The following is a 14423-nucleotide window of genomic DNA, read 5'->3' on the forward strand; positions in this document are numbered from 1 at the left end:
GCAAAAACTCGGGCCTGGCAGGAGTTCGGTGAGGCCATGGAGAAGGACTATCGGCTGGCCTCGAAGAGATTCTGGCAAACCGTCCGGCGCCTCAGGAGGGGGAAGCAGTGCCCTACCAACGCTGTCTACAGTAGAGGTGGGGAGCTGTTGACCTCAACTGGGGATGTTGTTGGACGGTGGAAGGAATACTTCGAGGATCTCCTCAATCCCGCCGTCACGTCTTCCATTGAGGAAGCAGAGGCTGAGGGCTCAGAGGTGGACTCGTCCATCACCCAAGCTGAAGTCACCGAGGTAGTCAAGAAACTCCTCGGTGGCAAGGCACCGGGGGTGGATGAGATCCGCCCTGAGTACCTCAAGTCTCTGGATGTTGTGGGGCTGTCTTGGCTGACACGCCTCTGCAGCATCGCGTGGCGGTCGGGGACAGTGCCTCTGGGATGGCAGACCGGGGTGGTGGTCCCTCTTTTTAAGAGGGGGGACCGGAGGGTGTGTTCCAACTACAGGGGGAATCACACTTCTCAGCCTCCCTGGGAAAGTCTATGCCAGGGTACTGGAGAGGAGAATATGGCCGATAGTAGAACCTCGGATTCAGGAGGAACAGTGTGGTTTTCGTCCAGGCCGTGGAACTCTGGACCAGCTCTATACCCTCTACAGGGTGCTGGAGGGTTCATGGGAGTTTGCCCAACCAGTCCACATGTGCTTTGTGGATTTGGAGAAGGCATTCGACTGTGTCCCTCTCGGCGGCCTATGGAGGGTGCTCCGGGAGTATGGTGTCCGGGGTCCTTTACTAAGGGTTGTCCGGTCCCTGTACGACCGAAGCAGGAGCTTGGTTCGCATTGCCGGCAGTAAGTTAGACTTGTTCCCGGTGCATGTTGGACTCCGGCAGGGCTGCCCTTTGTCGCCGGTTCTGTTCATAATTTTTATGGACAGAATTTCTAGGTGCAGCCAGGGGCCGGAGGGTGTCAGGTTTGGTGACAACACGATTTCGTCTCTGCTCTTTGCAGATGATGTTGTCGTGTTGGCCTCATCAAGCCAGGACCTTCAGCATGCACTGGGACAGTTTGCAGCCGAGTGTGAAGCGGCTGGGATGAGAATCAGCACCTCCAGATCCGAGGCCATGGTCCTCAGTCGGAAAAGGGTGACATGCCCACTTCAGGTTGGTGGAGAGTTCCTGCCTCAAGTGGAGGAGTTTAAGTATCTTGGGGTTTTGTTCACGAGTGAGGGAAGGATGGAACGGGAGATTGACAGACGGATCGGTGCAGCTTCTGCAGTAATGAGGTCGATGTACCGGTCTGTTGTGGTGAAGAAAGTAAAATCGATTTACCAGTCAATCTACGTTCCTACTCTCACCTATGGTCATGAGCTTTGGGTCATGACCGAAAGGACAAGATCCCGGATACAGGCGGCCGAAATGAGCTTTCTCCGCAGGGTGGCTGGGTGATCCCTTAGAGATAGGGTGAGAAGCTCGGTCACTCGGGAGGAGCTCAGAGTAGAGCCGCTGCTCCTCCACATCGAGAGGGGTCAGCTGAGGTGGCTCGGGCATCTGTTCCGGATGCCTCCTGGACGCCTTCCCGGGAAGGTGTTCCGGGCGCGTCCCACTGGGAGGAGACCCCGGGGAAGACCTAGGACATGCTGGAGAGACTATGTCTCCCGGCTGGCCTGGGAACGCCTCGGTGTCCCCCCAGAAGAGCTGGAGGAAGTGTCTAGGGAGAGGGAAGTCTGGGCATCTCTGCTTAGACTGCTGCCCCCGCGACCCGGCCCCGGATAAGCGGAAGAAGATGGATGGACTATTATCGATATAAATTAACTAATATTGATTATTATGAATTCTAATAAATATTTCAACTTTTTAATAAATGTAATCATTTTTGACTTTCCCCCTTCCAAATTTAAATTGACCTTGCCCACAAATCCACCATTACTAAATAATAAATCGTAAACATTTTCAGATAAAAGTCAAAATAAATAGTTAATAAATCCAAATTAACTATTTGCAAGATTTTTAATGGGTCAAATCAAGTTAAAGTTCATTAAAGGCAGAACGGAAGCCATTTTTTATTTTGTATAACATGCTGTAATACAGTAAACATGATCAATTTTGTTTTAATGCCAACTTAAAATATTTACAAAAAAAAAAATTCAAGAATGTACTTTGTTCAAATATCTTTATTACGTACAGAACATCATAAATAAAAAAAAGTGCGTAGAAAAATTGAACAGATTTAGAAATTCTTGTATACAACTATACACAAAGTTTCACTTTGAGTTGGATCACGTTCAGTGATGGAATCAAGCCTCAGTCTTCATTTTTAATAAGCACACTTCAATTCTGTACAAAAGCACGAGGGAAGAGGGATCCGGGAATTCTCTGGAAAAACAAACAAATGAAACAAACAACCCCTACAGTCACGTTGCATAAAATCAAAGCTATTTCGGGATTATCCCAGCATAATTTTTTACTATTGTTTGCACTGTAACTTCAACTAGCTGTCACTGGTTTACTGAGCTACTGAGGTAGTCAAACAAAATGGAAATGAGAGTCGGCCTAAACGCGCTGCATGAGGAAAGGAACAAACACATGGCTATTAGAAGCAAGTCGGCTGTTTCAAGCTAAACCCGCCATTCATGAGTATGGGTTTGAATATTTCTGTTAATACCTGTGCATGTTTTGATCAGGATGGGAGTTTTTTGAACATTTAACACTGCACAAGTAATCCTAATATAAAGAATATTACAATAGACCCATCCAAAGACTGACCTTAAGATATAAAAGCACATAAAAACAGTGGGTTCTTAAAATCAATGAGTCAAAAACTGGGCTTTGGGTGAAGTCTTATGAAGAAAGGTAATCTGTACATGACCCAGAATGCTGCAAAACTGTCTGTACATGCATTCAGAGCAAAGGTACTCTATCTCTACCAGTCAAGGGAATTTGTTTTGTTAGAATGTTTTTTTTAAAAGCATGTTCGAAGTGATGCATTCATTTGCACCCATGTAAAAAAACCACACTGTGAAATATACAAATGTAAATGTTCTGGAAACATACAGGCTCCTGTTTACAAACTATGTTGTGTGGCAAGATTGTTCATAGTTCACCAAAATGTACATCTATGTACAGTGCCAACATTTCTGGGAGGGGAGGGGGGGAGGGGGAGCAAAGATTATTAAGGTGCTATTGAGGACGACCCATCACAGGAACTCCTCTGATTCAGTAGCAAAAATAATCACACCCTTTGAAACTTCAGGGTATCTTCCACTATGAAAACCTCTGTACATTAGTTCTGACAGCTAAAGGATTCTTCCAGAAAAAGATCTACTGTATTACCAGTGGCAAGATTTGAAAGGCATGCTGGGGAAAACTGGTGAAATAGTTAAGTAAAGGGTATTCGTTTGAGGTCACAATTTTTAATTGTTAAATCAAAGCAATCATCTGCCTCATCCAGTCCAGGACTTTCCAGGTTGTTGAATGTTGGGGTAGGAAATATAGCTCATACGAGGTAACCAATCAAGTTGTGAGTGGTGGTCTAAAAACGCTACACACCAGGCCAATCAATATAAATATGGTGTATCCTTCATCTCCATACCCTCAAGCACCTGTAATGAGTGTCTTCCTTCAAAAATAGCCACCCATACCAAAATATCCCCTCGCAAACCTCCTATTTCCACCCATGTGCCAGAGTAAACCACGGTGACTTTAGTTCAGGAAGCGTCGGCAGCGCCGGGCCCCGCAATTACAGTGCAATTTGTTGTTTGCATCTTCAATGGGGAACTTGTAGTCGTAGGTGAGCTCCTCTCCACGGTAAATCTTCCGCAGGGCGAAAATAACGATGTGCTTCTGGCTCTCCACGTTGATGACTCTCGAATAACAGTTCGGGTCGCAGGAGTGATTGATAAACCGTGCCGCGTTTCCATGCATGGTGGCATCCACCACATCGAAGTCGTCAATGCGAAACATGTAGCAGCCGATGCCCTTTGAGGAGACGGAGGGAGGAATTAGACAGTAGAGTGTTAGGAAAGAAAGCCTGGCGAAAACTGCAAAAGGATAAATTGACGTTTTTAAATCACATTTACCTTGCCGTCATAGTATTTCTCCCTTTTGTCTGTGAGAACCGAGCGGATGACATTCCCAGCATACTCGATCACCATCTCCCCAGCCTCAATGTTCCTCTTGCAGAAAAGACCACGACCATGTATAGCAGATCTATCACGGAGACAAGGAAAACGTGGTTACTTTTCATCTAGTGTCAATTACGTTAACAAAATCTATGACGGAAAATGTTCGCCGACGTTCTTTTTTCCATGACTAAAACGAGACGACACCAACGCCATTAAACAATAACTGTGAATATATCAACATGCAATATCGTTGACGAAAAGAGACGACAGTAACAAGTTTAAAAAAAGGTCAAGATTTGAAAGCCCCCAATTAGAGCCTTTCTCTTAAAAGGTTACATTTTCTACCTTGTGTTTTACTTAATCTTCTCAATCTGGCAACCGAGCGCACGGTAGTCTTTCTACACTGAGAATAAAGTGCGATCTTCATCGAGATATTGTGCTTAAATGAAATTAAAAAAAAAACACTAATTTTTCAAATGACCACAATCATTGTGATTATAATTTTGAGCAAAAGGATTATCAATTTAATGATGAAAATGTGACAGTTTTCATTGACTAAAACTAGACTAGTTTGCCAAGACATTAAACAAAAACAGGACAAGGTTGACTTAACATGATAAAAACTAAAAAGTACATTTGACACAGGACTAAGACTAGATTTAAATTTAAAAACTGCTGAAAAAATGAACACTTTTCATCTTCAGAGATCAAATCTCTTTTATTGGCATGGGATTGGTTATAAGAAGGTTTACACAGCTAGTTTTTGTGCTGTATCACACTGGAAGGAATTACCTGTAAACTCCCACAGCTTCTTTGGAGGTTTTTTCCAAGTGTCTGAACCTCATAGCCACTGGCAACTCCGTACTTGTGGCTCTTCTAAAGGGAAGTTGAAATGCAAGAATGAATATACTCTTGAGATTTATACATGCATCCACACATACACACACACACACACACACACACACACACACACACACACACAACGGTTCAAAAGTTTGGGCCAGTATGATTTTAATGTTTCTGAAAGAAGTCTCTTATGAAGTAGAGATTTATGTTACTAAAGATTTTTATTTCAAATAAATTCTATTCTTTGGAACTTTTGATTAAGAAAGAATCCTGGAAAAAACAATTATACTAATTGAGCAGCAAATCAGCATAGTAGAATGATTTCTGAAAGATCATGTGACACTGAAGACCAGAGTAATGATGTAAAACAGTTATTTTAAAATGTAATAATATTTCAGAATATTACAGTTTTTAATAACCAAATAAATGCAGCCTTGGTGAGCAAGAGACCTCTTTCAAAAAACATCTTAAAGTGGAAGTGTATTACATTCACATGTTGTGAATCCATGTCTGACCTGCTGGATTTGAGCATAACATCATCCTCTTCATCATCACATGGCCTAGACTCAGGAAGCTGCCGATGTTGCGACGCCAAGAAATTAAACATATCAAAGGTAGATTTTCTGGAGAGTGAAAAAAAAAAGGTCTTTTTTGATTTCAAAACTTGAAAATGAAAAAATGAAGTAACTCAGTCAATATGTGACAAAGGCTACATGAGTTCAGATAGTCTTTACTGATACTAACCGCACATAGACCTCTGCGCGGGCACAGCCACTGGGGTTGATTGGCAGCACCTCTTCTGGTAGTTCATGCTGGTGGAAACGGAAACTGTGTTTCTGGCAGAGGGAAGCACCCTGCAACTGCTCCAGCAGGAAGAGCACAGCATCGTGGAGGACACCCAGCACCCTGGCACCACTGACCCTGCTGATGGGCAACTGCTCCAGCCGACAGCCTATCCGTGCCTCCTGGACACCATCCATTACTGCTTTCCACGCCACTGAAGAAACACAGTGAAGGAAACGTATTATAATGTGCCCAAGTTTTATAGGAAGAAACCCAGTTGCTTTTTTCATGGTCCCAGTGCAAGATTTCTCGAAACTGACCATCCATGCTGTCGGCCTCTACGCTAAAACCATCCTCGCTGGTAATTTGGAAACGCAGGTGGGGTTGATACAGACTGGCACATTTATCCTGCTTGCCAGGTGATGGGGAGTCCTCATCTGAACTCCAACCTGAAACAATTACACATGCAGTGAACTTTTCATCGAACTATTCATCGAATTAGTGCGAGCAACTACAACAAATGTGCCTAACGTCAAAGCCATATTTCATATTAACCTGCATATGGGGCCCAGTCAGAGGAATCACTATATTTTGAGCTCATACATTGAGATTTACCACCGTCTCGTGTGTCATTTTCCTGCGCCGCAGTGGGCTCCAAATTATTTGGAGTAATTCTAAAAAGAAGAAAAAGAAAATATTGTGATTTTCTAGGGTAAAACATGACTAAATGTGATTTTAAATTCTCATTACTGACCTCTCTAGTTCAGCAATCTTGGATTCATCAATCTTCTGCTTGTCAAGAGATCCAACATCAGGTTCGTCAAAGTCAAGCACATCCTTTACACTGGGGGCCTTTATTCTAACCCGATTTGATCTAAAAATTTGAAAAATAACGATTATTATTACATGATGAAAATAAAAATTAATTAACAAGAACATCCAGTTGAGATGTTCAATATGACATTTTTATCTGTCGTAAAGAATTAAGATTTGGTTCATGATCAGGTCCACTAGGCAGCTGGTGTTTTTGTTCATGGTAAGTCGCTTTTGTGCATTCATAGATGTTCAGTGTAATTCATGTATATGCAGAAAAACAGAAAATCTAACTTTTTCACAGCATTTACTATAACCTTTTATGGCACAAAATGATAGCATTACATCGGATGGACCGTTTACATGCTAAAAAACAGGAAATCCCCCTCCCAGATGCTAGGTCTCTAAAATAATCTAAACCTAGACCAATGATTAGATCATCCTGACCGATTTGACTAAATATTTATCCCTACCTGCTGGGGTCATCCTGGGAACAAGGATCTATTTGATCCAAGAAGTCTGTCCTACATCTTTTCACACCAATTCGATCAGTTAATGAAGACACTCTCTTGATCTTGACTGGAGGTCTGGAGTGGGACAAGATGTTGGGTTGAGTTCGAAGACGACACCCAGTAGTAGATTCTTTCGATTCAGGAGAGAGGCGTTTATCAAGGTGGAGCTGAGAAGGGTTCGTGCCGATGGGACTTGCCATTTCACGGTGACTTGCCATTGCTTTATCGATTATAGCCTGGGCCATTTCCTTCCGCCCACTTTCAGAAATCAAGTCACCTCTTTCTATCGGCGGACTAGGATAACTCTGAGGAATCCTCCTGATAAGCACCTGGGTTGACGGTGCTGCTCGACTGCTGCTGCTGTAAGATATGATGCGCGTTGGTGTGGTTTTGCTGAGACTAGTCTGAAGCTGCGGCACTGGTATCACCGTAACCTTAGGGACGGGTCGCTGGAGAACGTTACTACTGTGGATTATCTTCGCAATCTGGCTGATTTGGGTATACGAGGGGGAATTAGCACTAGGTACTTGGTAGGTATTAGTCAGTGGGTTTTTCACTAGAATCTGTCCAGCACGGTTGACCAGAAGAACCTGAGGTGTAGAGGGTGTACCGGGCAAACACTGAAGCAGAGACTGTCCTGTCACTTGTTTTGGGGTGGCAATGCGTATGGCGATCGCACGACCCTTTGTGGCGTCCTTCGGCAGAGCTCCGAAACCATTTACTACAGCCGGGGCATGAGCAAGCAGAGTTCCTTGCTGTGCAATGGAAAAGGTGGGAGGAGATGAGACAACACTGACGGGCATGGAGAGCGGCAGAGAGGTGGCAGTAGGTATTGCCATCTGGAGAGTTTTGGGTTGGGATCCAGGTTGTATAGTCACATAACGTCTTTTTGTGTGCATAGCTGGTGCAACTACATGAATTGTTCTAGTACCACTCATTGGCATGGCTGCTGCCAGATTCTCAACAGGCAACGAATCTCTCATTAAAACAGATTCATCCTTGTTTATTGGTGAGGAATCACTTGCCGCCTCAGGACCAGCAGCATTTTCTGTCAAGTCCAAAACTCTGCCATCAACAGCGGATATAAAATTCCCACTGGCGTCGTCCAAGAACACCTCTTGCGAGCTCTCTGTTGCTTCATTCTCCATCAAGACTACTTCTTGGCTCGTCACAAGATCACCACCTTTGTAAATGATGGGCGTTGTTGCTTTCAATCCTTCTGTGAAGGATGCTTCCTGTTGGTTGGATATGTCAGCGCTAAGGTCAACAAGCAATTCTCCGCTCTCTTTTAAAGTACTTATTTCCTGTTCTTCACAAACCTGGTCCATGTTTTGAGTCTCTGGCTGAGCATTCTGATCAACAGAATCTGCTGTATGTGGATTTGCAATTGATGCTTGCGTGCAAACTAGCTGCCCGTCGCCAAGGGTTCTGCCCTTGTTTGGACCAGTGAGTTTTAATGGCTCAGTATCCTGACTACAAAAACTACTCCCTACTTCCTGAGTATCATCATCTGTGTTGGCTTCACCTGTATCACTCTCTGAGTCATTGTCAGCTCCATCCAGCTGCGAGATGGACCCTGAGTTAGAAAGGACAGCAAGACCTGCTTGTGTAGAGTCTTTGGCAGGCTCACGGACCACAACTGTGCGAGAGAAATTTAGATAATGGTCAGCAACATCATCATCTGTTTCCATCTGCATCTCTGAAGTCACAGGCGATGACAGATCATTCCTGCCAGAGATGTATTTGCAGGCTCCTTCTTCCACATCTGCCTCACTACCTTGAGGGTCACAATCCAGAGCCACATTTTCATTGAGCAAAGCCTCATCAAATTCAAGCTTTGCGTTCAATACTGAGGCCAAAGCCACATCTGTGTCTGGATCAAAGTGCGCAGAAAGCAGTTCTTGATCCGACTTGTCAGATGTGGTGGGAATTCTGTGGCTTGGCGCACCTGCAGCCTCCTCTGGCTCTGACAAGGCAAAAAACTCCTGATCCACCTCGTCAGTTTTATGTGTTGTGGTTGTGAAAGGCTGTTGAAGTCGTGTGGAGTGGCGTACAGATGAAGGTGCGGTCGAAGAGGGACTTCGGAGAGCTGCTTGTGGCGGTGAGGGTCCTGAGGTGATGCTAGATGGAGATAATGAAGAAGGCCTCCCTCTTCGTCGAGGTGAAGTGGTGCTCAGGAGGTTCTCGGTTGCACCAAGTGGTGAGACAGGGGGGCTGAATGAAAGCGACCTAGGGTGAATCGAGCTCCCTGATCGCTGAGCCATCGGGCCCGAAAGTACCACAGGGGGAGGAGAGGCGTTTCGGCTACGTGTGGAAAGTCTCCTTGTTGCACGCCGTGTCTCATCAAGGTCACTGATGGTCAAAATGTGATGGGATGTGGAAACAGCATTTCCTGAGATGTTAATAAAACAACAAAAGATACAGAGAAAAATCAATTGCTGCTCTTTAGTAGGATTAATCTATATTTATACAGAGTGAAGACTATGCAGTGTTGTTTTACATTTGATTACTTTCTGTTGATAAAGACTTTGTTCCGTTTTTTTATTTTTTTATTTCACAGGAATGCTTTATTTGTTAAGCTCTAAGGTGTTCTTAAACACCTCTAAGAGAGGGAATGGAATGCACATGTCGCTTGCCAATAAATCATTGTCAGTTCATACCTTCTCATCTCTTAATTTTAATACTTATTTATACTAATTCGATTCACATGGATGTGTGATGGGTATGGAATGACATGAGGGTGAGTAAATGATAAAATTTTTCATCATATTGAAATTTGATGTAATTTGATTTATTTGTTTAATAAATGAACAGAAAACTTAAAAATGATGGAAGAATCTTACCTGGGGAAGGTAATGGTCTGGACATTCCTCCTGCTGGTCTCCTGTTGTGTGGATACCCAGGAGTCTTACCTACGACCCCTGAGTCCTGTTTAGTCTTGGAGGGAGTGATGGGAGGAAGCTCAGGTGAAAAAGACTCGCTGTCTGTGCCATCCTCATCTACGAGACAGAAATATGATTGTGAAAAATGTACATAAAGTACAAAGATTTTACACTATGCTGGCCAAAAACTGTACAGGCTCTAAATTAAATATGTATGTAGATAGATATACCTAAACACACACCATTGTGAACTTTTGGGCTGTGTACAATTGTGTGATTTTCTCCCTGGTCCACCAAGAAACAAGGAGTTTTGCATCGTGTTGAAGGTCGCACCTCTGTCACTTTACAAGTGTACCGGCATCGCCTGCGAGGGTCAACTGTGCTCCAATACCATCTAGAACATCTGAGACCAGATCAAACTATGAGTACAGATTACTATGGAAAAAGATCATCAAGCTGGAACAACTATTGCTTCTTTAAAATAAACATTCATAGAGGTTGAATGTGCAATCTGAAGCTGATACTAGTTTGCTGTTAACAATCTAAGTTCTGCTAAACCCTTTAATGTTTTTTTTATATTTTTTGGACAATAATTGTACTACAAAAGGAATTATGTAACTAATGCTTTGATAACTGATCATCACCAGTATCAATTGAAAAGAATTATCAAATGAAAGCAGAGTGATTTTAAACTTTGTTACTTACTGGTAACCAACTGGATACAATTTTCCAGAATTTGCAGACAGCTCCGTCAGAACACCAAGTTTTTGAATGTGTAGAGACCCTGCATGGGTACATGAACATTTTTGAATTCTCTCTTATTTTTCAACACACACACACACAAAAAAAAAGGACCCGCTTGCTCACCAATCATCACATTTACAGACTCTGGCTCCAAGCCTGTTAGAAACTTCCTACGCAGACTGATTCCATCAAAATCAACGTAGACCCTTCTGAGAACTTCAAAACCATTGCCTTGTTCAATCTATAAAAAGAAAAGCTTGTTTACACTCTTCACTTCAAATTATACAGTAACTGTAAAACATTAACCGTTTTGCTAAACATACAAACCTTGCTGTCTATGAGCTCACGATGTTTGTAACAGTAGACTTTCTTATCACACTGGAAGACACAGTTGCTGGCACGAGCACACATGAAGTGGTAGTTACTCTGACACGAGGTGAGACAACAACCCACAGTCGCCCCTGTTTGGCCACAACTTTCACAGCGCTGGAAAAAAAGGTACATTTAATAATATTTCTACATTTTATTCCACATATACACTATTCTTTATCAGTTGATACTTACCATGAACCGGCCCCTGGCAACGGCACTGTGAACATGCAGCAAAGCTCCTTTGACTTCCTGCACTTCCGCCGACCACATGCAGCAGTTCACATGAGCCCATTCATTCTGTCCAATATTCAGCAGCCTACCAGCATCCTACACATAAAATACAACTCAACTGAGTCCAACAGAATAATCATCCCAGAACACAGAACTGCTCGTGGTTTCACCTACATTCGGTTTGGCATCTCCATGTTGCTGACAGAGGGAGCACTGTCTTTCATCCATGAAAGACTGAGAGTTCACATTCTGCAGATCTGTGGTTCATGGACACAAATTAACCAAACAAGATACAAACAAGATGAGAGCATGAGCCATAAAGATAAAAACACAATGTGCTTACCTTGAGATTTTGAGTGAGAGTTTTCTGGGTTCTGCTCTTTAAGCCATTGTGCATAACTGTGTTCATTGCTGGGGGGAATTACAGCTTCAGGAAGCATACCACTATGAAACAAAAGGGGCAAAATGAACCTTTACTAAAAACAATTAGAAAAACCGGAATGGCTCTCAACAAGTTTCCAAGGGGGCCTCAAGAAGACTTAAAATAAGACCTGTTTGCAGTCAAAAAGGTTGAGATCCACTGATTCCCAAATTAATTTGCTCAAAGTTTAATACTGACTTCAAGGAATATGAATCATTAATATAAGTGCTGTAGCAAAAAGACAAGCTTAACATTTCAGTTTGTAAACCCAACAGTACAACTGTCTTATAAACTAATTTTTGTTGGTTACAATCTGAATGATGCCTCAAAGTTATTTTCGATGGTAATCGACAGTCTACAGAGCAACAAGTTGTTTAACCTGGAATACTTAATTGCTAAAAAAAGTTCATACCGTGGAAATTCTTGCATGCGAGGGTTCCATGTTTTGGGGTCCTGACTGTTGAACCAGCTAAATACTTGTTCTACTAGCTGCAAAGACAGAACAAAGACAAAATTTGCACCAAAATGAACTACAGTCTGCAAATATCACTCATAAAATATGTATTGCTTTAAAATATCCAATAACAGCTGAACTGAACACCAGCAGCTATTGTAGACCTACAGAAAGAAAGAAAAAACATTACCTTTATGTAATACAACTTGGCTTGGCTTGTGGGTCTTTGCTCCACTGGAAGATATTCTTCTTTTCTCAGCCTTTCCACCAACACCATCACCACATCCTCATGAAATGCTTTCTGAAAGGACAGAGTAAACAGCATTTAGTTAATGTTTTATACCTATTTAACTGATACCAAATCTCTAAACTGTGATTTCCGACTTAAATATATTGATAGACTGACTAATTCAATGGTTCTTCTCCAAATGCATAGGAAAGATTTAGATTGAATGTAAATTATACATAGTATTGGATTATTAAGGATATAGAAAGTTAGTAGACAATAGAAATAGAAACACAATTCTTCTTGAAAAACCTATTTATGTTGTCAACTTGTTTCACATGTATAAAAGATCTCACCAGTGAAGTGTACAGGTCATTCTCCAGCTTCTTCTCTATAGGATGTAAACAACAGCCTGACTGTTTCTTTACAACCTCAAAATCTGGACAGGCCTCACACTGTTCAGATACACACATAAAACACATCTGATTTACCTAGACACTACAGGAGGGTGAACAGATAAATCATTCAAACTAAATCTTAAAGGGGACATATTCTCAGTACACAGACTGCTCAAACCTCACCTGCGCACATACAAGGAGGTGACAGATGTTCAGAGAGCTCCTCAATCCATCCATGATCTTCTCTAGACCGTTCCTCAAAACGACCTGCACGACGTCCTGCCAGCCGCTGCGGAATCTCTTACTGCAGGGAGCACAGGAAAACACCAGGCTCTTCCCCCGTAGACGACAAAGGATCTCATACAGATCATCTGAAGATGAAAAACACAGGAAGGAAATACAGGACAGAGTACAGTGTGTGAGATCAGCAAGGCATTGAAAATGGATCTTACCTGTGAGCCCCTCACATTTGGGATGGACCCAGTGTGCACATCGGGCACACTGCATCATGCTGCTGTCAAACTCATGTTCCTCAAAGCACTTCAGACAGACAGTGCAGAAGTTCCCTGCGAACACACAATCAACAAATTACAATGCAAAATTCTTAGACATAATCACACAAAACCATGAGTTAAACAAACAAATTTGTTTATATTAAAATGTAATGTTATATACAAGTAATATTATTATTCAGTTAACTGAATTAATACAATTAAATAAAAATAAGCAATGAAATCATTAATTAATATAATAAAATAAATTCTATTAAAGGTGCAGGACCTTAACATTTCAGACTGAACTAGTATCTGACTAGACGTTTGCATTGTCAAACCTTTGCTATGGAGTTTGCTACAGTCAGGGCAGAGGTCCAGCTCACTGTTCCAGGACAAGTCCGAGGACTTCCCAGGGGTCACACCGCAGCTCTTACACCTGATACACAGCATACAAATCTGCAAAGAAACAAAGCAGACTAAATTGATGGCCTTATCACTGTATGAATAATTCAAACGCAATGTCTGTCAAACTAGGTGAAAATTAGAATGATGATTTTAGGGCGATAACTCACCCAAGAGGTGTTCATTTTTACAGATTTGGGATATGTGGGTCCTAAACAGGATGGATGGTAGCAGTACATGCATCTCTTGCACTGCAAAACTGGCTGAATGAGGAAGAACAGAATATGATTAGTTGATTTGTCATCAAATATATGTACTTGCATGGCTCCTTCGACGTACGTTTACATTATTTTTCTCTTCTGCAATGTGAAAACTATAGGTCTAATTAATTAGAAAAGTAATAACACCTTCATGACTATTCTGTATTAGTACTAAATTAAAAGTGTAATGCACCTTTGCTTGCTTGCTCTTGCGGCCACAAACATGGCAGAACTTGCAGCGTCTGCAGCACCAGTTCTCCTTGTTCTCCTCCTTTGGGCAGTCGTCTGGTGACAGGCAGAAACGGTGAAAAGGCTCACAGCACATCTGACAGTAGATCATCTGGTAAAAAGATCAATCAAACTCAAAATTAGATATGGGCCAATAGATAGATTATTCAGCAAATAATGACATTTTGTTTGTTTGTTATGATTGAAGGAATATGGATGATGATTCTGTGGTATTTAGTGATGC

General features: G+C 42.3%; 1 protein-coding gene across 4 annotated transcripts in view; it reads right to left on the reverse strand.

Moving 5' to 3' along the window:
• Positions 1-2145: 2145 nt before the first annotated feature.
• Positions 2146-14423, reverse strand: part of kmt2ba (lysine (K)-specific methyltransferase 2Ba) — a 34099-nt gene continuing 21821 nt past the window's right edge. For 3 of the 4 annotated variants that reach the window (XM_082185253.1, XM_082185252.1, XM_082185255.1), the window contains exons 13-37: positions 14145-14291; positions 13862-13954; positions 13628-13745; positions 13248-13361; positions 12979-13166; positions 12754-12852; positions 12362-12472; positions 12130-12206; positions 11640-11740; positions 11471-11553; positions 11258-11392; positions 11021-11179; positions 10817-10934; positions 10655-10733; positions 10180-10352; positions 9911-10066; positions 7029-9459; positions 6497-6616; positions 6298-6416; positions 6063-6191; positions 5704-5956; positions 5475-5582; positions 4906-4989; positions 4069-4198; positions 2146-3967 (exon numbers count right to left, since the gene is read on the reverse strand). In XM_082185253.1, coding sequence (XP_082041379.1) covers positions 3692-3967; positions 4069-4198; positions 4906-4989; positions 5475-5582; positions 5704-5956; positions 6063-6191; positions 6298-6416; positions 6497-6616; positions 7029-9459; positions 9911-10066; positions 10180-10352; positions 10655-10733; positions 10817-10934; positions 11021-11179; positions 11258-11392; positions 11471-11553; positions 11640-11740; positions 12130-12206; positions 12362-12472; positions 12754-12852; positions 12979-13166; positions 13248-13361; positions 13628-13745; positions 13862-13954; positions 14145-14291 — 5601 coding nt within the window. In that variant the 3' untranslated portion in view covers positions 2146-3691. The remainder of the gene's footprint in view (positions 3968-4068; positions 4199-4905; positions 4990-5474; positions 5583-5703; positions 5957-6062; positions 6192-6297; positions 6417-6496; positions 6617-7028; positions 9460-9910; positions 10067-10179; positions 10353-10654; positions 10734-10816; positions 10935-11020; positions 11180-11257; positions 11393-11470; positions 11554-11639; positions 11741-12129; positions 12207-12361; positions 12473-12753; positions 12853-12978; positions 13167-13247; positions 13362-13627; positions 13746-13861; positions 13955-14144; positions 14292-14423) is intronic. The other variant, XM_082185254.1, reaches the window with a different exon arrangement.

Source organism: Leuciscus leuciscus, assembly GCF_965113295.1.
Source record: "Leuciscus leuciscus genome assembly, chromosome: 12".
NCBI lineage: Eukaryota > Metazoa > Chordata > Actinopteri > Cypriniformes > Leuciscidae > Leuciscus > Leuciscus leuciscus.